Source organism: Notamacropus eugenii, chromosome 4, assembly GCF_028372415.1.
Source record: "Notamacropus eugenii isolate mMacEug1 chromosome 4, mMacEug1.pri_v2, whole genome shotgun sequence".
Taxonomy (NCBI): Eukaryota; Metazoa; Chordata; class Mammalia; order Diprotodontia; family Macropodidae; genus Notamacropus; species Notamacropus eugenii.
The window spans coordinates 25,109,367-25,134,876 of record NC_092875.1 but is presented as its reverse complement, the minus strand read 5'-3'; the positions used below and the strand labels follow the sequence as shown (position 1 = coordinate 25,134,876).

Below are 25,510 nucleotides of genomic sequence, written 5' to 3'. Positions count from 1 at the left end.
TTCCAGAAGGACCCAACCTCACCAATCAGCTTTAGAGTGGAGAACATGGAACTGGGGAATCAGAACACTGAATTCCCCAAACACAGATCTGACTGTTAATACCCACAAAAAGGGAAGGAAAGAGCTTCCCCCACTGCTCAGTTCTGATGAGAGCTCAGCAAAGAAACCAGCCCTTAGCTCTGATAATCTACATGCCAAGAAGTTTCTCTTCAATTCAAATATAAGCACAGGGTGGAGGGAGGGGACAGTGTCCAAATTCAGGACTGCTGGGCTAAAAATAAAACACAGATCCCAGGTAAAAGAAAGCAACTATAAAGCCTCTTTCTGATGATGAAGATCCCATGTAGTCTACTTGGGCAGTGTCTGGAGAAAGGACAGCTCTGTCCACATCAAGATTAAATCAAAGCCTTTATTAAACATTTGTCCTTTAAACAGCCTGCATTTAACCCCCCTTCCCCCAACTCACACTTGTTAATTGCTAAGGCTATTTAAATACCATTTTAGTCTGATAGGAGCTTGCTGTACTGAGCCAGTCACAAGCAGCACAACAGTAAAAAGCCAAATGACGCCCCCTTTCCCCCAGCACAGCCACCCTCCCAGGCCTGGTGTGCAGGGCTGTGCAACTTGAACTTCAGCTCAGAATGGATGGTTCGGCTCTGCAGCTGCCCAGGTGGGCTCTGTAGGCAAAGGGCTGGTGGGAAGCTTGTGTGTGTGCGCTGCCTGCCTGTCCTAGAGGAGGGGGTGAGAAGGGGAGGCTGTTCTCAGCTGCATGTGGGTCTGATTAAGGCTTTGGCTGTGGTCTGTTTAGATAGTAAAATATTCTCTGGGAACCCTGTCTCCTATGCCCCAGTCAGAATGAACATTTTCAAAAATGAAAACACTGAGAATTGATGCAGAGTTGAAAGGCTGGGGCCACACTCAGCTCAGTGGGCCCTGTGGGTCACGTCAGAATGGTGTCATCAATCTGTTCCACAGAGTCGGCCTGGCTGGCCAGTTTCTTCAGGGACCTTCGACAACTCTCATTCAGAAGCTCCAAGCTGGCCACATCCAGGATCTTGGAGACAGACTATGAGGATGGAAGAGAGAGGAGATACATCAGGAAGTTTGGGCTCAAATGCCAACCAGCTAAAATTTCACAAAACTAGTCATCAACACAACTACATCAGTCACCTCAGCAATGAAACCCCTAGGTATGGGCAACAGGAAAAACCAGAGAACCCAGCAGGTCTGGATGTGGCCAAATCAAAGCACTTGCCCCACTGTCCACTCAGCCTACTATCACCAGCCCCACAATTACATTAGCAAGTGCAAAGATGAGGGAGGAAGAGGAGTGAGTGTTCAGGACCTGTTGGGGACTGCAGGGCATGTAAAATTCTGCAATCTGGACCTGAAAGGAGACTCCTTCCAGGCCCTGCCTGAAACAACCCTCGAGAGTGAGCGCATGTATGTGCCTCTGTGTGTGTGTACATGCCTCTGTGTGTGCATGTGTATGCGTGTGTATATGCGTGTGCACGCATGTGTGTGTGTGAAGTGAAGGATGCACTAAATCCTCCACTCCTCACCTGCAGCACCTCGTCGCCCTCTCTCATCTTGAGCAAGTTGACAATGGCCTGGTCACTGTAGGCCCTCACGCTGGTGTTCTTGTCCTTAGTGTTATCTAAAAGGGCTTTTAGAATAGGTTTGATGACTTGAGGATCCAAGGAGGGCAGGTGGTCTTTATTGGCCCACCAGATCATCTTCTCAGCTACCAGCTTGATGTCACTGGATGGATTCTGCAGACACTGTTGAGAGGGGAGGGAAAGGGAGAAAACAGAGAATTGCAGTTAAAGGCAAGTAGGCAGAGCAGGGCCGGGTGACTGGTCCATTTCCCACATACCCAACTTAACAACACTTGCCAAGTGGACAAAAGCACTTCTCAGACCCGGTTTGCTCCCACTCCCAACCCCCATTCTGCTAGGCTGCCTCCTCACAAAGCTGGCATCTCTGGGAACAGCAGCCCTCATGAGACTGTCCTGTAGCCATGTTCCCAATCTCACAGGGTCCCCATAGGCCACAGCAAGGTCTCTACTAATGTCATGAACAGGAAGGTTAGGGACCCAAGACGTGGCTGATGCTGCAAGGGTGGGGGAGAGAAGGGAAGGGGAGAGTAGCCCCAAAGTCATTTAGATGCCTACAAGCTCACTCCCACTCACCTTAATGAAGAGGCTGGTGAGCTTGCTAGGCAGGTTCCCCCCTTCTGATTCGATGTGATACTTCATCAGAAAGCCCATGCCCCGGATGCCGCTCACTGCAATGGGGATCTATAGGGTCATGGAAGAGAGCGGACAGAGAATGGGCTTCTCTAGGCCACTGCTCCTCATTCCCATGACCGCTTGTCCCCACCGAGTGCCCTTTGCTGTAAATGCCCTTCCAGCCCAGGAAGGGCATCACTGCCAACAGTACCGAAGAGCTGGCAGAGCCACCTGTCCTAGGGGTCAGGACATCATGGCTGATATCCCAAGGCTGGGGCTTGAGAGCCTTCCCTTTTCAGATGGGGAAACTAAACCTCAGCCAAGTGACAGCAATTGTCCAGGGGGCATAGGAACAAAGGCATCCTGGAGTCGGGCAAAACTTGGGTTCCATTCCACCTCTGACACTCACTAGTCACATGGCCTAGACAAGCCATGTCCCTTCCCCAACGATCAGTTTTCTCATCTATAAAATGGGGGTAACAATACCAATGGCCCCCACCTTGAGAGGATGCCAAAAGGATCACAAAACCATGTAAAGAATGACAAGTGTCAGCTGCAGTTTGTGCCCAAGGTCCCTGAGCATCTTGAGGGCTGCCAGCCTCCTTTCCTCCCCCACCGTGGAGAGCTCCAGCTGCACAGTGCCTTCAGGCCCAAGGCTTTCTGATCTCCTCACCCTGTCTGCTGTGGCATTGCTCAGGATCATCTCCTGGACACCAGGGCTGTATCTGGCTGCACACAGTCGGTCTGGAGTCACATTCACAGCCACAGAAAGCGCGAGGCTTCGCCCGTGCCGCACCATCCAGTCAATCCCAGACACATCCGCTGGAGGGAACAAGACGCCCAAAGTCAGCAGTTGGGGAAGGGCCCCAACATGCTGGAGATGCTCCCTGGTAAGTTTCCTGGGCTGGCCAGCCACGTCTCACAGCAACTCACAGCTGCAACTCCCCTTTCCTTTGTACAGTCAGAGCTAAGGGGAGCTCAGCCCCACTCCCAAAGAATCCTGAGGAAGGGGAGGGTGGAGTCGGTGCATGGACATACCCAGCAGGTGCTGCTGGAGCACAGAATTCAGTTCTTCCTCAGACAGAAAGGCGCACAGCTCCCCCAGGCAGCCGGCAGAGGCCATCCTTGTGGCATCCTGTGGGGATGGAAAGAGCGTGAGAGACCAAGTGAGGGGAGGCAGGCAGCATTAAGTCAGGCTCTGCTCCCAGCCTCCATCCCCCTCCACGTCTGTGAGCCTGACACCAGGCAGAATCAGAGGCTAAGCTACTAACTACCAGATAGGAGGTGGGGGGGTTGGTAAGCACCTTCATGATAGCAAAGAAAGCCTTTATTTAAAAAGCACCTTATGGTGGAGTCTCTGAGCAGGACATGTATTATCTCCATTACCTAACAAGCCTATGGGGCAGGGAGGGGGGCAAAACACATGCTCAATTTACAGATAAGGAAAGTAGCAAAGAAATCAGTGACCTGCCCAAGGCCCTCCCTGCCTGTCTTCCCAGGCAATCCAAAACTGCCACCAGCCAAAAGGAGGCCAGGGGACTGCAAGGGGTCCTAAAAGGGGGCTGAGGGCAGACTCTGCACCCACCAATCACAGCAGAACAAGATAAACACCATCATCCCTGCATCTGCCCTGCACCAAAATGAGTCACATAAGTGACAGGCTCCTTGCTGCCTTGCCTTGAGCACCTAAAGTGGGGCCTTGTACTAGTCAGCTTGGATCACATGGAGAAAATGACTATTTAAGCCACAGGCTTTATTTGGAGTGAGGATGAATGAGAACCGGCTGATACAGCTGAGCAGAACTGTGGAGTAAGTCTGACAAAACAGCCCAAATTAGGCCAGTGAACTAAGAGCAGAGCCACAAAGAGACAGCCAGGCTACAGGAGGCCTAGCACAAGGCTGCCCTGCATGCAGCAGGCACTTACTGAGTGCTGGCCGGATTAAGGTGCACTCAGTGGAGCTGTGGGTTCTGACTAGTTTGCATCTTTTGCTTTAACTCCTCAATCACTCAGTAACACAATTAACTGACAGTGACTGAGTGGTGAGGTAGCTGCCATCCCCATCCCCAGGGCACTGTCTCTGCCCCTGGGGCGGGTGGGGGAAGGGTGTGTGGAGCTTTACCAAGAATCCTTCCTGCCTTCCTTTAATAAACACTAGCACCTACAGTGTCCAGAGCATGGCTGGGGCAGATACACAGCTGAGAGAAGACACAAGTCACTGCCCTCATGCAGACTAGAGTCCAGCAGGAGCAGACATGACACAGATGACATGGCATCTCAACATCAGACAGTTACAAAACAAAGGTGGTGTGGGAAGGGTGCAGAGAGCAATCGTAAGTGAGCAGGGGACTCTGGAATCTCTCAGAAACCCAAAGTGAAGACAAGGGTCTAAGCCAGGTCTAGACACGCCCCCTCTTCCTGACTTCCGCTTCCATGGTCCATCTTCCCAGAGTGAGGGAAGTTTGCCACACTGCCTTCTGACCCAAATCAGACGGACACCTGGGACTGTGCCATGCCACAATTAAGGAGAGGATGTGGCCCTAAGAGAGACTTCATTTGGGGAAAAGTGTCTGGGAAACAAAACAGGACTTCTGAAGCTGTAATAAATGCTAATTAAGCAGCTGCGACCCCTGATGTGCCCAAATGTGCCCAGACATCTGCAGGAACACGGAAACATTATCACCAAGCAAAGGTGCCATCTTTGGACGGTCTCCCCCTCCTGTCCACACACACTGCAGCTGATGGACAGTGTATGTGCATGTGTGAGAAGGAGAGAGAAAGAATGAGTAGAGCGGAAGGTGGGAAGAGATAATCTTACAAAGGAAGCCAGCCCTTTCAAGTGCCCAGCACAGTGCTGCTCCAGATTCCTCTGACCCAAGTGGAATAACTTCCATTCCCCAATGATACTCACTGAAAGAATGGAAAAGAAGACAAAAGAAGAGAATAGATTCCCTCCAAAAAGCGAATTGTCAGGCACTAGTGTGGCCAAGAGCCCTGGGATGCAGGAGTACCTCGTCATGTCCCAGCATGCCGAGCAGGACGGTGGCGATGTTCTTCCGAATGGCTGTGTCCACTTTGACCCCTGCTCCTTGGGTCACAAACCTCAGGGCTTGTAGCATGGTGTCCCTACAAAACCACACATCCCATCTGAAGGCCTGGGCTTACTCAGCTGTGATTCTCCCTGCTCCACTGGACACATCTCAGCCACAGGTTAAGCCACAAAGTGGCGGGCTTCCCATGACTGACCCTTTAGGTGACAAACAACCCCCACAGGGGGACTTCTGTCTGGACACACTAACATAATGGACACTCAACCCTTCCAGGAAAACAGATCCTCAGAAGGGAGGCTTCATACAGCCTTTGAAACAGCCTCTGGCTCTAGGGGAGTGGCCACACCAGGCAGGAGTCACCGAAAACACTCATTTCATGACTTCTGTGCCCTCCATGGAGAAGAGCGAGCTCTAATAAGCCGTGTGGGCTGGTCAACCACGTGGGTTTCACTTTGGCACTTAGATAAAGCTAACAACATTCAGTGCAAATAAATGAAAGAATATTAAAATATCTGCCCTGTTCAAGTCTCTCATTCTACAGCTTCTTGGCCCATTCTCCCCTCACTCCACAGCCATCGCAGCTATCAAGCCCAGCACTGACCCTGACTGTCCTGGGGAGGGGGATGGCTTTGGCATGGCCCCACACCTGCTCCTCTTCCATCTTACCTGATGCCAGAGTCCTCCGTGGATCGGATTCCATTCAGCAGTTCTGTGAAGAGGGGGTCCACCTTGATGTGGATGGCAATGAGCTTGCCCAAGGCATCGGCAGCTTTCAGGCGCACAGCACGGTTGGAGTCCTGGAGTGCTTTAGTGAAGGTGGTCTGCAGCTGAGGCAAGAAGGGTTTCAGGGCGATCCCGACCTAGAGAGGACACACAAGTGTTAACACTGAACTCTGGCTAAGCCTGGGAACAGACTCCAAAAGGAGACGGGGAAAGGCCAGAAGAAGCCCTAGAGGCAAGGTTTCTAGTTCACTGAGCAAGCTGCACTTGGCTGTGCATCCCCCAACCCCCTCCAAAATAAGTCAATGCATTCATAAATGTGGACACATTGAGAAATATTAAGTGTGCACAATGTCCACTGGTTGGCTTCTCTCCCTCATCTTCCTCTTTCCTGGACAATGTGCCCAAACGCAGTCTACTGTAGACATTGTACACATGCAGTACCTACATAGCCCTGAACCATATTTCATCGCCTCTGCTTGCAGGTAGTGAAGAACTTGCCCCACCATTCTCACTGGGCCACTCTTTCAGGTGTGAGAGGGGCTTAGGGCAAGAGATGCCCTGTAGGATATATGTGCTGGGGGTCCTGCCCCCACTGACCTTGGCCAGGAGGAGGCTCAGGGTCTCCAGCAGAGCCACCTTCACGTTCCAGCTGAAGCGGTCTCCCAGGATTCGAATCAGAGGGCCGGTGATGCTGACCACAGAAGGTTTCAGGGCATCAGAAGAGGTCAATCGGATCACCAAGCCCAAGGCTCTGGCTGCTTCCTCTTTCTGCTCTGGGTTGCCAGTCAGGACTCCCTCCCTTAGCACAGGGAGTATGGAGGTCACTCCCTAACAAAAGGATGACACCTGAGTCAGATGGACTTAGAATCCAACCCACCCACTATCAGCTCCCAGAGGAAACGTATTTAGTGGGCCCAGGTTACTGTGACAAGACGATGTACTTCTCCAGCAGGGTGCTACCTGGGGGCACCTACTGTGGACACAGTGACAGGTACAACTAAGAGATGGCAGGGCTCAGTCTCCTTGGCAGGACCTCCATCCTGACCCTCTGTGGGGTGGGGGTGGGGGAGCCTGGTGAGCTCTTCAGCTCCCATGGGTTCAACAGGTCCTCACCCTAGAGTCAGTGACCGTCAAACCTACCTGTCCAGCCTTCAGCTCCCCTGAGTTCCAATCCCACTTCTCCACAGCTGCTGCAGCCACATGATCAACTGGCAGCTCAAGCTCAACAGAAGCCATCACTTTCCCCCTAAACCCTTCACCTTCCCACTAATTAGGGAACCCCAACATCAGCTCAAGCTGCCAAGTCTTGTCCATTAATAGCTGATCTTTATATGGTGCCTTCTGTGTGGCCAGCCCAGTACCAAGCATAGCATCCGCACAAGCCTGGGAGGTAAGTGCTGTTAGGACTCCCATTTTATAGATGAGGCAGAGGCTAAGTGACTTGCCCAGAGTCACACAGCTAGTGGGTGTCAGAGGAAGGTTGGATTTGAACTCAGGTCATCCTGCTCCAGGCTTAGTAGTCTATCCATTTGTCAGTTAGCTGCACATTGGTGTTCGGCTTCCTCAGTACGACTAGCATCCTCCCCCTTCTCTCCACTCTTACCACAACCACCTTTCAGACCGTCTTCCCCCTTCCATGAGACTGGGCCAACACCCTTCTAAGTGCTCCCCTGCCCCAGCCCCAGCCCTCTCCAATGCCTGGAGACAACCAGGTAACTCTCCTCAAGTAGCTTCAGGGCTCCCACTGTCTCTGTCTGGCACTGTCGAGCTATCGTCCCCTGCTTTCCAGGCTGATTACTCGTTACTACATCTCCTGTACACTGGATTCCAGAGCCATTCCCAGGCAGGATGTTTCACCTCCCTTCTCCGGGTCTTTGTACAGGCTGTGCCCCCATGCCTGGCAATGGGCTTGCCCTCCCTACCTCTTAGAACTCTGCTCTTCTCCACCTCCCCCAGACAGATTCAGCTCAAATGCCCCTCCCTCCAGGGATCCTTCTAGATGCCTTTAGTTTTCAGTAGCACCAACTCCTCCCTAGATCACGGAGAATTTATTTGTAAACATGTTCTATAACCCCAGAAGAATGTAAGATCCTTGAGGGCAGGGGCCTTCTTCTGTTTCTGCAGATCTTGTTTCTAGCAAAGTGTCTGCAGTGTAGCAGAGATCTGAAGTCAGAAGACCAAAATTCAAGTCCTCAGTGTATCACTTAGGTCCCTTTTGACCCTCAGTCTCCTCTTCTGTAAGATGGTAATAACAGCACCAATGCTAGCCACTTTAAAGGATTGCTTTTAAAGGCACTTGCAAACCAGAAGGCATTTCTTCAAGGGAATCATCACTAGAGGAAGCCAAATAACCACATGTGTTTAACAAAGTCCAGGCCCTCGTTCAGTTTCACCAGGTGGGCAGAGGATGTCAAGGTGCCCAGTGCTGTAGGCTGACAAAGGGATCTCATGAGGTGACCAGGTGGGCAAGTGGCCTGATCACCCTGTGCTCAGTGCTGCCCTCCTGGATGGCTCCTAAGTGAGGGTGCTGGGGGCCCTGGCACACTATCCTTTACCTTCTTGGGAATGCAGAATCCTGGCACATGCTCTCCCTTGGCCTCATTCCCCACTATCCGGATGTCTCTGTGCAGGTCTTCAATGAGTGCCAGCTGGTTCCCAGCATCCAACTTCTAAAAAAATCCAGGGAAAAACAGAAATGGATGTCAGAATGTTAATTATCTCCACGGCAGAAGCTCTTGAATATACTGAAGGCCTCAAGCTGCTGATTTAATTTACTTGATGTTCACAGTATCTGGCAATTGACTGACAAGGCTAAATCTCAATGCCCTCCATGGGCTGGCACGATGGATGGACTAAGACATGAGAGCAGCTGATGCTGTGACTTCCGTCTCAGCAGGCAGCCCACCTTTGTAATGGCGTTCAAGGCATCCCAGCTCTCATCCAGGACCACAGCGTTGGAGTCATTGAAGAGGCGTATCAGGCCTGAGACGAGACCGCGCAGGTGCCCTGTGTAATCTGCCTTCGACTTGGAGCAGTAGATGTTGAGAATGATGGCGGCCGCCTGCCTCATCCCCACCTCAGGGCTGCGGGTAGCTTCCAGCAGGTCCTCGATGATGATCCTGTGGCCGGCATCATCATCCACTGACAAGATGACCGCCTGACAGTTTGCCATCTCCTGAAGCCAGAGAGCAAAGGGCAGTGAGCACTAGTCTCTAAACCAAACTGGACCTCCCCTTCTGGACCCACAGCCCCCCTGCCCCTTACCTGTGCCTCCTCACTGGTGCCCAGCTTCTCCTTCAGGGCTGACATGACAGCTGGCAGGATGACCCCGAGGTGACGGGTCAGAGCATCACCTGCTACAGAGGAAAGGAAGGCCAGCACCCGAGTGTTGATAGGAGGAGATGTCAGCTGATGGGAAGGAGTAAAAGACCAACTGTGTCACCACAGGGATTCTCCAGTGCCCATCCAAACCCGCCAATGGCAGCTCCTCCATGCAGTGAGGAATCCTCCCCCAGAGCCACCTTATCCCCCCAGTGCGATAGCGGAGTGGAGCTTTCACAGAGAACTTGCCCAGGGGACATACTTTGGGCACCAAGTAGGGTAGCACCACACGGCTTTTGACAGCCATGACTTGCTTCAGACCATCTAAGGCAAACTCAGACATCTCTTCATCATCCTGAGGAAAGAGGCAAGAGGAGATATCCAGGAGTCAGGAGTCAGGTTTATGCTGCGTGCTGCATCCCTCTCAATCCTGGCCCCTCCACCCCCCACCCCCCACCCCACCCCCGCCCCCCGACACACACCCACCCCCACCTCCTCCTCCCCCCAGGACAAGCTCATCAGCCCAGTTCCTGGAGCTCACAGAGTCAACTTACCAGTTGCTTCAGCAAGAAGGGCAAGATGTCCTCGAGGGCCTGGTGGCCGATGGTGGAGTGGAGCTGCTCAAACGTCTTGGCAGCTGCCTCCCGGACCTCCTCTAGGGGGTCACATAGGGCTTTCCTAGCCGTGGGCACCAGGGACTCAGAGAAAAACAGCACCTGCCACAGGGTCAAGCACACAGGAGCTGTGTCAGTAGAGACTTGGCAGCCCCAAAGGCCAGAGCACAGCAGGAATCAGGAGTTGGGACTGTGCCAAGAGGGAGGAGGCAGGTGGGGACAGAGGGTCTCCCTAAGACCTTATGAATGGAAGTTGTCTTCACCACCACAGGCAGGGTGCAATACTGAGAGAAGCATGAGACAGGGAGTCAGGGACCAGGGTTCCAATCTGGCCTCTCATACTTATAGCTACAAGTTGCTGAACTCAGAACCTTAGACAGGCTCACACTGATTAAGCACCTACTATGTGCCAGGCACTGTGCTGTCTTATACATATTATGTCAAGTGATCTTCACAGTAGGTGATATTAAGAGTCTCATTTTACATATGAGGAAAGTGAGGCAAGCTGTGGTGAACTGACTTGCCCAGGGTCACACAGCTAGGAACAGTCTGAGGCCCCATTAGAACTCAAGGCTTCCTGACTCCAGGACCAGTGCTGTGCCTGTGGCGCCCCCTAGTGGCTCTGAATCCATTTCCTAATCTCCAACATGAGGACTGGAGGAGAGGACTGCCAGGTGCGCTCCTCCCCATCACCAGCATCTCTGGAGGGACCTTGGCAGCCGCCTGGTCCAGAATACCGTCTCCAACACTCCTGCAAGGGCTTCGCCAGCCTCTACTGGAGGGAATCCAGGGCCTCAGCCCTTCAAAGGCCTAAAGGCAGTGAGAAGAGCCCCATCTTCTCTTTTCCATGCTTAACAGTCCCAGTTCTTTGCACTGATTCCAGCCGTGGCATGTTTCCAAAGCCTTTCTGCATCCTGGCTGCCCTCCTGGCTTCATCTACCCTCCCCTAGCTTAGCAACCCCAGGCCTGAGCATACATGCTTTAATTCCCTCTAATCAAGAGGGAATACAGCATGACCACCAGCCGCCTCTGGACACATGGGTGTCTTTGAAGGGAGCCTGAGGTTTCCTTTACTCTCTAACTGCCAGACCACACTGGTAACGTATACTGAGTCCACCAAGGCCCCCAGATCATTTTCAGACAAATTGCCCACTCGCTAGGCACGCCTGCAGCTGGTCAGGTAGAATGATGCCAGGGACGCAGGGTCTATTTCTGAGCCAATCTGTCACTTCATTGGGATCTCCTGGTCTCAATTTTAGATGAGAGCTATGCCTACCCAACCTCCCAGAAATGGTTTAAGGATCAAATTACCTTAGAAGAAAGGAGGAAAAGTTCTTTAAATTCTTTGAAAACAAATATTTTGGACATACCAGCTATCACTAGTGCAGAAAATAAACCATTCACATCCACTCTATGCCCAGTCATTCATACCAAGGTTAATAAGTGAACATACCTAACATACACACAAAATACACACAAACACCCAAGCACAACAGGCCACATGGCATACAGCACAACATACATTTGTCATGTGTGTAATACATGTACAGATGATACGCATGCACAAATACACTAATGACACGCGTAACACACATCGCACGCACATGGCCGACATCTCCCAAGAAAGCCGCCCTCCTGCTGAGTCACACTCCGGTGGGAGGGCACACACTCACCGCGTCCCTGCTGGTGGACTTCATGATCTCACTGAGCCCCACGCAGACACCCTGTCTCTCATCGCTCTTCTCAGACCTCAGGCCTTCCTCAAGAATAGGGATGATCTCTGGCAGGATTTTCTCCCCCAGCTTCCGGACAAGATCTCCCAATGTCCGTGCAGCAATCTGTCAGCAGAAATCAGTTAAGTCTTTTCACAAGGCCTTTAGGGGAAAAATTCAACCTTTGAAATATTATCTATTTCCTATATTTGATTTTTCAAACATTCCCACATAAAATGATAATCAAAAATAAAATTCTCTCTGAGATTCACACATGCCCAGCCAGACCATAGCAAGATCCAGTATCTCTGGACAGACAAGCTTCCACACGCTGCACGGTCAGAAGCCAATTCCCTTTGATTTTAAAACCAAAGTTTTCTAGGCCAATCAATATCATACTTTGACTTAAGGAAAGCTTGGGGCTGGAAAGAATGTTTTAGAGGGAAAAAAAAACCCTCTTGGCCACACTCACACAGTCCATGTTACGAACCCAAACATGAATTTCCATTGCTAGGGATGGAGGCTAGAAACCAGAACTCAAAGAGATGGGCATTCCCATCCTAAGTGACCAGCGCGAGAAAGGAGCCCAGCCAGGCAGCACTGAAGCCCAGAGAGGACCCCTCCCCAACCACCCAAGCACTAAGTTTTCTCTCCTGGGGCTCCCTTCCACCCCTCCCCGCCCCACCTTCTCCTCTCTGTGGGACTGCATGGATCACATATAGACTTAGACCTCAGAGGTCACCTAGTCCAACCTGTCATTCTACAGATGAGGAAGCTCAGACCTGGACAGGCCATAGGCCTGGTCCAAGGCCACGACAGAGTCAGGCCTGGACCAGGGGAGGCTCTTACAGTTCGCTTATCTGCACAAGTGCTAGCCAGGAAGCCCAGCAGAAGGCCAAAGAGAGTGGGCAGGATCTCCCGAAGCGTGCGGGGGGTGTTGGAGACCACAATCTTCCAAACATGCAGAGAAGCCTGTCGCACAACCAGCTGTGTGTCAGATCGCCCCATGTACAGCCCAGCCAGCACACGGTTCCGCCGCTCCACTCCCAGGGCACTGATGATCGCCTAAGCCCAAACAAGAGAAAGGAGAAGAAAAAATGGGAATTTGTAAGGTTTCCATGACCAAATGGAGATCAGGAAACAAGGCTCCTCACACTCCCTTCGTTAGCAACACAAGAGAATGGACATCAAAGATATCACCTTGTTGGACTGGGCAGTGCCAAAGTTGTCATCTTCAGAGGCTGTTTCGGTGGTCATTTTACCAGTGACCCCTGATATATGAAACAGAAGGTCTCCAAGAAGCTGCACGGAGCTGAACCTATGGAGGATGGAGAGTAGAATCACACAAGCCACAAGTCACCTCCATTCAAAATGCTACATCACCGGGAAACAACACTAAGAGGAGCTGCCACTGACCCAGCAAAGTCTGTTAGCCATTTCCCCTTTGAGCCTCACAGCCGCGTGGGCAGTGCCAGGGTTAGTCCTATACTACAGGTAACTAGCCGAAAACCAAGGACGTATTCAGTGCCTGCCCCATGTTAGACATCATGCTAAGTAATGAGATACAAAGACAGAAATAAGGCGGTCCCTGCCCTCTCATGGGAAAAGGCTTGGCTGTAAAAGCACAGGAATAGAAGGAGCAAATCTTAGTAAGCCACCAAACAAGACAGCCTTGAGACATCTGAATACTGTGCCCTCGCATCATGGAGGGTCATCTAACATGTGGAGCTGAAGAGCTCTAGACTCCGCTGGACCAAAACCCAAACACCGCTCCCGCCGTTCAATCCCACAGTCCTGCTACAGGCCAGAGAGAAGTCACCTTATCCTCCAGAGGTCATCAAAGAGGCCTTGCTCCAGCTGAGGGAGCAGCAGTGCGATGGCTGTCTCCGCATACATTGAGATGATCCTCTGTCCTGCACGGAGGGCAGTGTCCCGAACAAACTCATTCTCATCGGCGAGAGCCTGCAAAGAAACAAATCATCAGCCACGTTCAGATCTCCCCCAGAAGTGGCACTCTGGAACAGCACACAGGTCTTTGAGATGTTTTGGGTCTTGAAAGTCACCACTTCCCCTGCAACACTCCCCTACCTTGAGGATGCACGGAATGATGGGCCCCACATATGGGGTGAACTTGTCTCCAAAAGTGATTGGCAGGTAGTTGAACATCATGATGTAACCATCACGGACATGGGGGGCGATGTCCACTTTGCTGGCAGTAGCCACGATCTCCGGCATCAGCTTCTCCAGCTTCTCTACTCCCAGACCAGCCATGACCTCTGCCAACCCTGCACAGCAAGAACAAACTGAAGGCCTCTCTCTACCCACAGTAAGAAGGCACCTACAAGGAGCCACTCCCACAACTGAGGAGTAGTCAAAGGATATGAAGTTACCAAAAGAGGAACAGCAAACGGTTAATAGCTATATCAAATACTGCTCTAAACCACTAAACATCAGAGAAATGTAAATCAGCAAACTGGCAGATGGCGAAAGATAGGAAGGGTCCACATTGGAGGGAGGATGGAAAGCAGGCACTGATGGGAGAGCAGCGAACTGGCCCAGCTGTTCTGGAAGGAAATCTGAGTCAGGCTAAGAAAGTGAATGAAACATCCGCATCCTTTGGCCCATAATTCCTGCTGCCAAGCACATCGCCCAAGGAGACCCAAGGCTCCCTACGTGCCCTTTGGAGTCTCAGAGGGAGAAGTGGAGACTCCATAGATCTTGGGACATCACTGTAAATGGAGCATTATTGCAGCATGAGACAAGAGGAGCACAAGAAAGCACTGAGACTGAGGCAAGGGAGCCAGCAGAACCAGGAGGACAACACGGCCCCCCACGACAAGTGGGGAAGGATGAAGTGGCTGAGGCCAGGGACCAGGGAACACGCTGCCCCCCACCCTCCCCTCAGCCTGGTTTGTCTTCCCCAACTGCTTTTTCTGCTATGACAAGGGATGGCTCCCTAGTCAGGGAGAAGAGACATGTTTGCAAATGAAGGTTATATATATATATTTCTTAAAAATCTTCCCCCCACACACATTGTAGATTCCTTCCCCATGCACTCCCTCAGCAGCCATCTTCCTTCTGTGCCCACCTTGTGCAGCGCCAGAGCGGTCCACTGAGCTCTGCTCGTACGTCAGGGTCTCCATCAGCCAGGGCAGCAAGTCCTCAAAGCATGACTCACCCATGCCTTTCACCATGGCTCCCAAGGCCTTCGCAGATACCGTTCGAACCTATCCAGGAACCAAGAGACGCTGGGCAAGGCCTAGGATACTGTTTGATGGCTGTGCTCCCCCAACTAGAGCCACAAAAGCAGCTTGTCTTAGGTTTCAACCATAAAACTTGTTCCCTTCAGTTCTGATTAAGCACTTCCTGGGTGCCAGGGACAGTGCTAGGCCAGGGGATACCAAAATATAGTGGCTGCCTTTGAAGCACTTATATTCTATGTCATTTACAGCTAATTTTAGAGAAGTATCTTTGCTCTGTAACAAACAATCCCAAAGACTTACTTCGGGCACAGGGTCCAAGAGAGAGGCTTTCAGCCCAGGGGTCACACTAGGCAGGTAAGGAGCCAGGTCCTACAACACAAGGCAAAGAGAGGAGCTGGGGAAGGTTCTGGTTGCCAAACCTGGGGAGCCCCCCTCAGTCTTCCCTGCTACACTACAGGCAGGTCCAAAAGAGGTGACTTGATCAGAAAAACTGCAGGACTCTCACAACAGTGGGATGGGAGAGGGTAAGCAGTCAGGAGCCCCCCTTCCACTGCCCAAACAAGCCTCTTTCTAGAGGTCCTGGGCCTTCTAGCAAAGAAATGTCTTTCTTTCATGCCAGTCAAAAGAAGTCAAGTCCAGCCACTGCTAGCTACAGTATTATTTTCCTGCTCCCTCTCACACAAAGGAGAGCATGGGGTGAGGGACAGGCTGGAAAACCTGATTCAAATCCTCCCTCAGGCACTTCCTGTCTCTGTAAGCCCAGGCAGGTCACTGAACCTCTCTGGGCCTCAGTCTCCACCTCTGCAAAACCAAGTAGATCTGATGACCTCGATAGGCCCCCCAGCTCCAGAGCAGAAGCCTAGCTGGGACCAAGGAAGAGATCTCTGAGCCTCTCACGTGGTCTATTTGGCAGAATCTCACCAGGACAGAGGGAAAGTGGGCAGCCTGGGCTGGGCAGGGCAGTCAGCACCCACAGCTTGTACGACTGGAAAACATTCTAGGTATACTGGTTCCCAATGGGAGATTATAAGCACATTTATCTATTCCAAACGAGTGTTAAAAAACAAACCAAAAAACCTGCTCAGGCCATTCTCAGTCCTGAGCGGGGATAACTTCCAGCTCATGCTGTAAGGTTCCTGATTCTCCCACTGCTTCCCTTTTCCATTTCCTTCCCTCCTCCTTCCCAGCAAAGGGATCTGATTCCTCCATTAAAACACTGCCAGGGACAGAAAGCCTGCGTCGCCCATCCCAGGAGGGATTCAGTAGTAGACACCAACCCCTCCCCCACAAGTTCATGTGCTTTACCCACACCATGGCCAGGCCTCACCTTTTGGTCTGTCAGGGAGTACATGTTGCCAATGATCTGGGCAGCCATCTTCCGGGTGTCAGTGGATCGGTCCTGAAAGGCCCTTTGGACAATGGGCATGATGAGAGCCAATGAAGGGGCATCAATGAAATGGACAAACTTGGTATCTAGCAGCGTCTGTAGGCACTGCTGAGTCTTCCTGGAGGGATCCGTCAAGGCGTCCAAAAGGACTGGAGCTATAGCTACAAGTTCAGAAGCAAGAGGGCGACCCCTTGGTTTGTGCATGGCCACCAAGGTGACCCCCAGACTCTGAAGCGGCCCTGGAGAGCACATGAGGGGCCTTCAGGGAGCGCTCCCTAAAATCCCACTAAGCACCCAGTTAAGGAAGTTGGCTCGTCAACATCCAGAGCTCTGTTGATGGGGTGAGGACCAGGGTAGAGTGGCATCTGCTAACTCTCTTATACTGAGAGACTTTGGCGTTCGGCTCCAGGGGGTCAATTCCAATGGGCAGTGAATGACCTGGGTCTGCTCTGCTGAGCTTTACTGGACGAGCAGCTGTGGCAGAGCAGTCCCTGACACCCAAAGTGATATTTAAGACAAAACACTGAGAAGCTCTGAGCATTTGAACAGTGTGGTTGAGACAACTGTGGGTTAGGGAAATGAGCTGGGTACCTTCTAGAAACAGCTGAGAGCACCTCTCATTTTCCATCCTAGCCTTTTCTAGCTAAGACCCCCTTACTGCACATCCTTGATAGCAAAGAACAACGAGTGAGCCTAGGGAGCAGCAGCTGCCTGGCCAAAGAGGCCCACACTGGCAGGCATGGCAGGCTGTCCTTCCTCTCCACCAAAAGGGGAGAGACGCTTCTCATCTTCTGAGGGCTAAGACTGGTCCTTGCAGTTCTTGGCATGTGGCTGAGACTGTGGATGAACACAATACTCGATACTCCAAGAGCAGCTTCCAGGAAGGTTGAGTCTAACATAAAGTCACAGGAAGAATGAAGCCACAAGAACAAAAACGCCATCCTAAAAGTCATGACAGTGACAGGGGCATTCAGGAGAAGATGAATGACTCCAAACATCTTTAAGCAACGCCTTAAAGTAAAACATGATTTGGGCATTATATCCACTAGGACTTCTGGAAAAGATCAAATAAGAGTTTTTTAAAAAGAGGTGAAAAATATGTTTACAAATGAAATGAGGGGACTAGGAGAAAAAAAGAGAAAACAAGAGCTGTGGACTAAAGAATTGGAAAAGGAAGGAACAATGTAGCCCAAGGTACAAAACCTTGCTCAGGTAACACATGCCCTGGAAATCAGAATGGGCCCAGACAGAAAGTAACGACTCCATAAGACTACAAGGAACATTAAAATAAAGTCAAAAGACTTAAAAGAAAATGTACGGTACCTCACAGTAAAAACAACTGACCTGGAAAACAGGTCAAAAAGAGAGAACCCAGGAATCACGGGACCAAGAAAAGAAGGCTCTTTTCATAGTACTTCAAGAAATCATAAAGAAAACTGCTCAGATCTCTCAGAACCAGAGGACAAAGTAGAAACAGAATCCGCTGGTCACCTCCTGAAACAAACTCCCAAAATGAAAAAGAACACTTTAGTCAAAACCCAGAATTTCTACGTCAAGGGGGGAAAAGCCCTACAAAACAAACAAAAAGAATCCAAGCACCACTGAGCCCCAGTCAGATCCCATTCCATTTATTAGATGTCACTAGAAGGAGTGGAGAGCTCAGAACAGGATAATCCAGAAAACAAAGATACCAGCTACCAACCACGAGTAAGTTACCCAGCAAAACTGAGCACAATCCTGGGGGGAGATTTCCAAATATTCCTAATGAAAAGACCAGAAGTGCATAGGAAATGTGAGGAGTCAAGGAGTCAAGAAAAACATAAAATGGTAAAACACAAGCTCACAATGATGAAGGACTAAACAAAGATGAGCCGTTTACATCCAAACGAGAGGAAGCCATGAACCTTATTACCATTGAAAGGCCTGTGAATGTGTCTACTACATTCTGATGATCTTCAAAAAGGAATGGAAAGAGAAGGGAAGAGGAAATCCATGGGAGAGAACTAGGCTTGGGAGTCAAGAAGACCTGGTTCAAATCTTGCCTCTTGACACTATCTGTGTGACCCTGGGCAAGTCACTTCACCTAGTACACGTACAGTTTTCTTTGTCTCTAAAATGAAGGAGTTAATTAAATGGCCTCGAGTAGTGGAAGAAGTAGGGGAAGTGGGGAGAAAGAAAAAGGTTAGGAAAAATTATATGGTCAGGATACACAGGTCAAAGTGTACACGAACAAGGTAAAAGGGAGGGGAGCAAGCTGAGAAGGACTGAATTCTTTTCTGAACTGGTCGAAAAAGGGAAGAACCTAGCCCCCCAACCACATACATACTACAAACATATACACACTCAGAGCGGGTACAGAAATCCATTTTACTCATCAGGAAATAGAAGAGGAAGGGGGCAATAAGGAAAGTAGGACAAGAGAGAGATCAGTCCTAAGCAGAACCAACACTTGTTCACTTGTCTCAGTCCTGTCTGACTCTTCCTGAACCCATCTGGGATTTCTTGGTAAAGATAATAGAGTGTTTTTGCCATTTCCTTCTCTAGCTCATTTTACAGGTGAGGAAACTAAGGCAAACAGAGTTGAGTGACTTGTCCAGGGTCACAAAGTTAGTCAGTGTCCGAGGCCAGATCTGAACTCAGGAAGATGAGTCAGGCCCAGAACTCTATCCACCTAGCTTTCCAAAAAGCAAATTCTAAGGATGTACAAAAATACTTACAGCAGCTTTTTTTTGCAGTGGCAAAGAACTGGAAGTGGTTGAACAAATTATGTTCTGTAAATGTGATAGGAGTACCACTGTTTTCTAAAAAAATTGATGAAGGGGATCATGTCAGAGAAACCTGGGAAGACTTGTATGAACTGATGCACAGTGAAGGAAGAACAATTTACACAATGACACCATTATGCTAAAGACAATCCACTTTTAAAGGTTTAAGTATTCTGACCATCACAATGACCAAGGGAGGGCCAGAGGACTAATGACGGATCATGCTACCCACCTCCTGACAGGAAGGTGAAGGACTCGGTGCACAATGAGACAAATGGCCAATATGGAAATTTGTTTTGTTGGACAATACATGGCTTTAAACAGTGGGTTTTTTTTCCCTTTTTTTCTCATTTGGAGGGAAAGAGGTAGGAGGGAGAGAGGGCAAATTCTTGCTTATTGAAAAAATAAGGTTTCATTTTTAAAAATAAAGAGCAGGGAAAGAAAAAAGTAAAATAAAACCCAGACTTGAATCCTTGAAAAACTAAAATGAAAAGAAATTGGTAAGTGGAGGAAACAAGACACCAAAAAAATCACAGAATCTTGTACTTGGAAGGGATCTTGGAAGACATCCAGTTCATGAAACCTTCAACATCCTAAATACTGGTCTGTTTTCTGATACCTGACTAAAGTACAGGAACTTTTAGCCTACTCAAAGAAGGAATCACTCAAAGACTAGTCATCATTAATGGATCCACGGCCACCTTAACAAGCTACAATGGTCCCCTCAGCTCAGTAGTCCCTATTCTACAGTTCATTCTTTGTCCCTAAGACCAAGAATTTATTGTTTCCTAATCTCTGCCTGTCAAAATTCTCTCCTAAGGCTACGCTCAGGTGCCAGCCACTTCTGCAAAGATTTCCCCAATTTTCAACCTAATTCTACTACCACCACCCCTTCTCAGGAACCAATAATCTTTCTCCTCAAATTTTCCTGGAACATTTTCTTCATCTGGATCTCTCCTTGGTCCCCTCCCATTCTACCTCATGATATACTTATCTGCATCCATGCTGCATTTCCTGTCGCATTCCCCACCCCATCCCATCCCCATTCTGGTTCTGCCTCCCACCATCAATGTATCTTCTGAGTTCCATGACCAGACTGTATGTTAAGGCATCACCACCAGGAGGCACTTGATAAACTCTTTGTGAACCGAGTACTATTCAACCTTGATAATCTGTACACGTCTTATTCCATGTACCTAGCTCCCACCCCCATGGGGCTGTACATTTTTTATGACAAGGGGCTAGGCATTGTTGCCCATCTTTGCATCCCCAGAATCAGGAGAAGCAAGCACATGGCAGGCACTCAATAGATATTTTGAACTTAACTGAGATGAACAGCAACTGAGGAAATTACAATATGCACCTACACAAAAATGCCCAACACGGCACCACGACTAGCCTTAAATAAATGGTGGGTTGTCTTCAGTGCTTGCAAGTCCCACTTCCCTCCTTCAGTAACATTCCCAAAGGCCCGCAGTGATCCTGAATGTGTTCCTCACTTCCCCCACGATGAGGCTGCATGTATGTAGTGAAACAAACTATAAATGTAAGGAGTAAAAAGACCTGGGCCAGAAACAGAATGCTCCCGTCCAACCCAAATCACTTCTAGATCTCAGCTTTTTTATCTGTGAAATGGGACCAAAGATACACTACCTATCTCCCTGGGAGGGAAAAGTTATGAGGTCCAGTATAAATCAAGCTATTAGTATTACAGTTTTTCAAAATATTTTTCACTCATGTGCCTAGCCACCAAATCCAATCCTGTCCCAAACAAATACTAAGTTTCTTCAGACATGACTTGGAACAGAGAGGTGGGAAAGGATTCAGCCAAGTCTATAAAGCAATGATGCCCCAGATGCCTTCAAATTAGTTGTCTGAAGTTCAGTCTAACTCAAAGTAATTCCCCATGTCGTTCCCTTGACCAAGAAAAAGAACTATAAATCAACATCACATGTTGTGTTTGGTGAAGGGGATAGAAATCAGTTTCTCTCAGGACAGCAAAGCATCTGCCTTCTTACAACCATGAAATAATAAAGATTTAAAGACAACAAACTCCCTCTAAAAATGACTGCAAATAAAAAATGGCAAAAAAAATTCTACAAAACCAATGTAAAATAAGCCTCCTACAATGCCTCCCAACACTGCCACTGACAAAAGTTCATTTTTGCATGATGGCCTGAGAACCCTTCCATGGGACTTCCCACTCCACGGCTGTTGGCACAAGTCTGTCTATGTGCCCCATAGAAGAGCAATACCCCTTCTACAAGACACAAACCATATACTTCTGAAGTTCCTAAGCTGAGACAAGCACCACTTGCTATTTCACTCTAAAACCATCCTATTTAACGGGCCTCTCACTGACTGAGGGAGTAGGCTGAGCTTTGTTACCCTTATCTGCTGTCTGACAACAAAATAACACCCAGGCTTACTGTCTAGAAACACCTGTTTTCCCCAGAGCTTTTAGAATTGAATGACAAGCTCGCGAGAGCCTCATGCTTGCAGTCATCTGTTGAACGTGTCCATCACCCATCTCCAACCACAGAAATTCCCTGTGGCTCAGCTGGGCACTGAGGGACAACCTGGCATTAAGCTGCTCATCAGATGCTTTGGAGGCTATGATTCAATGTCCCACTGAAGCTAAATCAAACACCAGGGAGGGCTCTTACCAAAGTCTGATGCCAATGGAGAAAATGGCCTTCCCAGTTATCATCTCAAGGACAACAACCAAAATGTGACCTAGGATGTCTTACTGAAGAATATTCATTCTGGTAAATTGTAGCATCCTCCGCACGCACACAGAATGAAGGAGCAGGACAAAAGGGGAGCTGAGAAGGGGGAACTTACCTAGAATCTCTGGATTCCGGATGACGGAGCCAATCTGCCTCAGTGCCTGCTGTCCTGCCTTCTGAACTTTCACATGGGAATCAGTCAGGACCTCTGTGAGCTTGGGCACAATGTTGGGCAGACAAGAAGACAACTGCTTTGGGGCACAGTAGGCCATTGCCCCAAGCAATTCCACAGATCCTAGGGACCAAACACATAGACTGTCAGCGAGCAGAAAGGAGCAAAGAAGCCAACTCAGGTCCCATGAACTCCTGAGATACTGGTGCAATTCATGGTAAAGCCATGGAAAAGAACACCGGCCTTGAATGAACTCAGGCAGCTTTGTGGCACTGATGGAAAACGAACGATCACACACACAAGGTACACAATACACAGAAACAAATGAGAACAGCAGCCGGGTGTCTCTACAACAGGTACGTTAACGCTCTATCGGTGGAACAGTGAACTGGTCCAACCATTCTAGGAAGCAATTTGCAGCTACGCCAAACAAAGAAAAAACAACTATTCAACTATGCACACCCTTTGACTCAGTACAGATCTACCAGGTCTATGCCCCAAAGAGATCAAAGAGGAAAATGACCTATATGTACAAGGCAGTTAGATGATATTCATAGAGCACTAGGCCTGGAGTCAGGAAGACTCAAGTTCAAATCAGACCTCGGACACTTACTTGTTATGTGGCCCTGGGCAAGTCACTTAACTCTGTTTGCCTTAGTCCACTGGAGAAGGAAATAGCAAACCACTCCAGTGTCCTTGCCAAGAAAACCCCATGGACAGTACTGGTGTTCTGTGATCCACAAGGTCATGAAGAATCCAACATGGACAACAACATTTATAGCACCTCTTTTTGTAACAGCAAAGAATTTGAAATGGAGGGGATGTCCATCGTCTGTGGGATGGCTCAACAGGTACAGGAAGGTGATGGAATATGACTGTACTGTACAAAATGATGAAGGGTGAGTTTTCACAGAAATCTGGGAAGATTTTTATAATATAGAGGGAAATGAAAAGAATCAGGAGAACAGTTTACATAACGTCAAAAATACTGTAAAAACAATCCACCTCCAGAGAGGGAGAGATGATAGACAGTGCAGACTGAGACGGAATTTTTTTAGACATGGCTCATGTATAAATTTGTTTTGCCTAACTATAAGTTTGTAATAAGGTGGGTTTTTTTTTATTTTCTCAACTGGGCAAGGGGGGACAGAGTGGAAATGAAAGAAAGAAAATCATTCTTTGAGAAAAGTAAAACAAAATTTAACTTAAAAAAAATTTTTTTAAGTGATTAGTTGCTTCCCACCCAGGCTCTAAAACTCACATTGTGACAAGCACCACTGACCCATAGAATGCTCAGCATTTACCCAATCAGTCTTCAGGTTAAGGATATGGGTCCCTTTAGAAACCCCAAGCCCCATCAATAAGAACACTGCAAATAATGGCAGATTTTTCTTAAACAAACTGTTTAGTTTGGTGATTTTTTTCTCTTCCTCTTTTTTTAAAGAAAAACTTTTAATTATAAGAAATGGCTCTCAGGGAGGGATTGCAGAAGGGATACAGAGCGAAATCTTAGTGACGTAAATGCAGAAGGTATCAATAAATATGTATTCTTAAAAAAACCAAACAGACTTCAGGGGATAGAGAGAAAATGGGAACTAAGAGGAGCCTCCCATCACTCCGTGGATCCAGGGCTTTCAGGTGCTCTTCTTGGGGCACAGACAAGTGAGAGTACATTCTTACCAGCCTTGGTCCTCCAGGACTCCTCCTCAAGGGCAGCCAATAAGGAGGGGAGAACCAGTTTCACTCCGTGAGCACTGAGGTTACTCATCACTGCTTTGGCACAGTCATCTGCAGCCTCAAAAGAGAAAAGAAATTCAGAAGCAGCCCCTAGCCCTGCCCCGAAGGAGGAATCGTCAACAAGCATGTCAGGCCCTGGGCTCCTGGAGTCCCACGTCTGGCCATGCTGCAAGGAAGTGCATGTCACAGCTACAGGGCCACTAGGCCCTTGGCATCATGGATGAGCAGGCATCACCTCTGGCTGATGACTCAGTAAGAGGAAGAGCTGCTACGTCTGCCTGGTCCTGTATATGACCATCCATTATCATGAATCCTCGGACCCCAGCTCCAATGACCCCTCCTCATAGCATGAACTCCAGCTCACCTAAGCTAGACTCCTACTTTACAGATGAGGAAACTGAGGTCCAGACAGAAGAAACACCTTGCCAAACATTTCACCCATGATATATCACAGGAACAGGATTTGAATCCAGGATTTCTCATTACAAATGTCATGCTCTGCCCACTAGACCTCACTGCACAGGGGGAAGGAGGAGGGCCTCAAGACTTACCTCTCGCACATATTGGTTGCCATCTCCAAAGCAGAGCAGTAAGTGTGGCAACACGTGGACCACATATGGTTCAAAGAGCTTCCCTAGCATGGTGCAGAGCATCTCAAAGGCAAAGAGGGCCCCTGGAGGAAAAGCAGGCATGGTCATCAGAGACAGGACATGGAGAAAGAGGGAGATGGTGAGGTTCCTCATCCGCTTCTCCCACCAAGCCTCAGGAGCCAGGCAGGGATGCTGCTGGATCCACAGAGCCTTGGGGCAGGCATGGAGCTTGGGGGACAAGAGAAGCAGGGCTGCTACTCTGTTAGGTGCCCTTCCCCTTAAATCCGCTTATGGCAGCACCCCAAGAGACAGGCAGGGATATCTTCTCTCTCCAAAGGCCTTCCCTTCACCACAAGTTCAAGAATCAGGGTCCAAGTCCTAGTGAAGCAGGGTGGGTGGAGGCCTCTCATGAAGTCCTTCCCTAGAGGAGGCCAAAGCCTTGGCTTTGAGCACTGAGCAAACCGGCTGAGGCCTGCCCAGTCCAGGCAGCCCCAAGCCAACGCTAGAGCCTAAGGGACATGCCCACTTACCCTCTCGCCGGCGGAAGTTCTTCTTGTCCTGGATGGCATCGGTCAGTGTGGTCATCATCTCCTGCTGCTTCAGGGACAGGATGCCTAGGCCCTTCACCAAGCCTGCTAGCCCATAGGCTGCCCCTTTGCGCTCAGCATACTTGTCTGACTCCAGCAAAAGCTGCATCAACTTCTGGATCATGCCCCCAGCATCCTCTTTGATGGCAGGCACCAGAGGAGGCAGACAACCAGCTACGGACTCCTGGACCTGGGGGAAGATGCCTTCTGTCAGGCTGGCCCACAGTCACCTACTCCTCAGTAGCAGGCTCAGCCTTGACCCCAGCGAACGGGCAGCACCAGGTCCCTCCTACTGAGGAAGCATCAGGGGCTTGAAAGAAAAATACCAACTCCTCAGTCAGGTCCTCGAAGCACCGTCCATAATAGTTGTCCAGGACCTTCCACCCTCATTTCTAATTCCTCTCCTCACATCCTTGATGATTCAACTCAACTGGACTATGGGCCATCTTCAGTATTTCAGGTCTGCGTGACACCTAAGCAGAGGCTGATGCCCCTGCCCACAGGGTCCCCCTCACCACTGCCTCCCAGAATGCCTGGCTCCCCTCCAAGTTTAGGTCTTGGTGAGGTAGCTTCCTCTACCAATGCCAAGCAGCACCTGCTCACCAGCTCCTTCTTAAAGATGAGTCTGAAGCCTCAAGGAGTACAGGAATTATAGCTCACACATGTAAAGAACTTCAAAGTTTGCAAAAT

General features: G+C 49.5%; 1 protein-coding gene across 1 annotated transcript in view; it reads right to left on the bottom strand.

Annotated features, from left to right (window-relative positions):
- Positions 1-395: 395 nt before the first annotated feature.
- Positions 396-25,510, bottom strand: part of GCN1 (GCN1 activator of EIF2AK4) — a 58,118-nt gene continuing 33,003 nt past the window's right edge. Inside the window, exons 34-58 of the mRNA XM_072600277.1 lie at positions 24,764-25,010; positions 24,195-24,316; positions 23,587-23,701; positions 21,850-22,029; positions 16,181-16,401; positions 15,154-15,222; positions 14,739-14,877; positions 13,739-13,935; positions 13,470-13,612; positions 12,851-12,968; positions 12,500-12,715; positions 11,612-11,776; positions 9,879-10,040; positions 9,587-9,679; positions 9,268-9,411; positions 8,909-9,178; positions 8,559-8,672; positions 6,601-6,831; positions 5,947-6,140; positions 5,242-5,356; positions 3,270-3,366; positions 2,905-3,053; positions 2,193-2,300; positions 1,563-1,781; positions 396-1,066 (exon numbers count right to left, since the gene is read on the bottom strand). Of these exons, the coding sequence (XP_072456378.1) occupies positions 941-1,066; positions 1,563-1,781; positions 2,193-2,300; positions 2,905-3,053; positions 3,270-3,366; positions 5,242-5,356; positions 5,947-6,140; positions 6,601-6,831; positions 8,559-8,672; positions 8,909-9,178; positions 9,268-9,411; positions 9,587-9,679; positions 9,879-10,040; positions 11,612-11,776; positions 12,500-12,715; positions 12,851-12,968; positions 13,470-13,612; positions 13,739-13,935; positions 14,739-14,877; positions 15,154-15,222; positions 16,181-16,401; positions 21,850-22,029; positions 23,587-23,701; positions 24,195-24,316; positions 24,764-25,010 (3,954 nt within the window). The 3' untranslated portion in view covers positions 396-940. The remainder of the gene's footprint in view (positions 1,067-1,562; positions 1,782-2,192; positions 2,301-2,904; positions 3,054-3,269; positions 3,367-5,241; positions 5,357-5,946; positions 6,141-6,600; positions 6,832-8,558; positions 8,673-8,908; positions 9,179-9,267; positions 9,412-9,586; positions 9,680-9,878; positions 10,041-11,611; positions 11,777-12,499; positions 12,716-12,850; positions 12,969-13,469; positions 13,613-13,738; positions 13,936-14,738; positions 14,878-15,153; positions 15,223-16,180; positions 16,402-21,849; positions 22,030-23,586; positions 23,702-24,194; positions 24,317-24,763; positions 25,011-25,510) is intronic.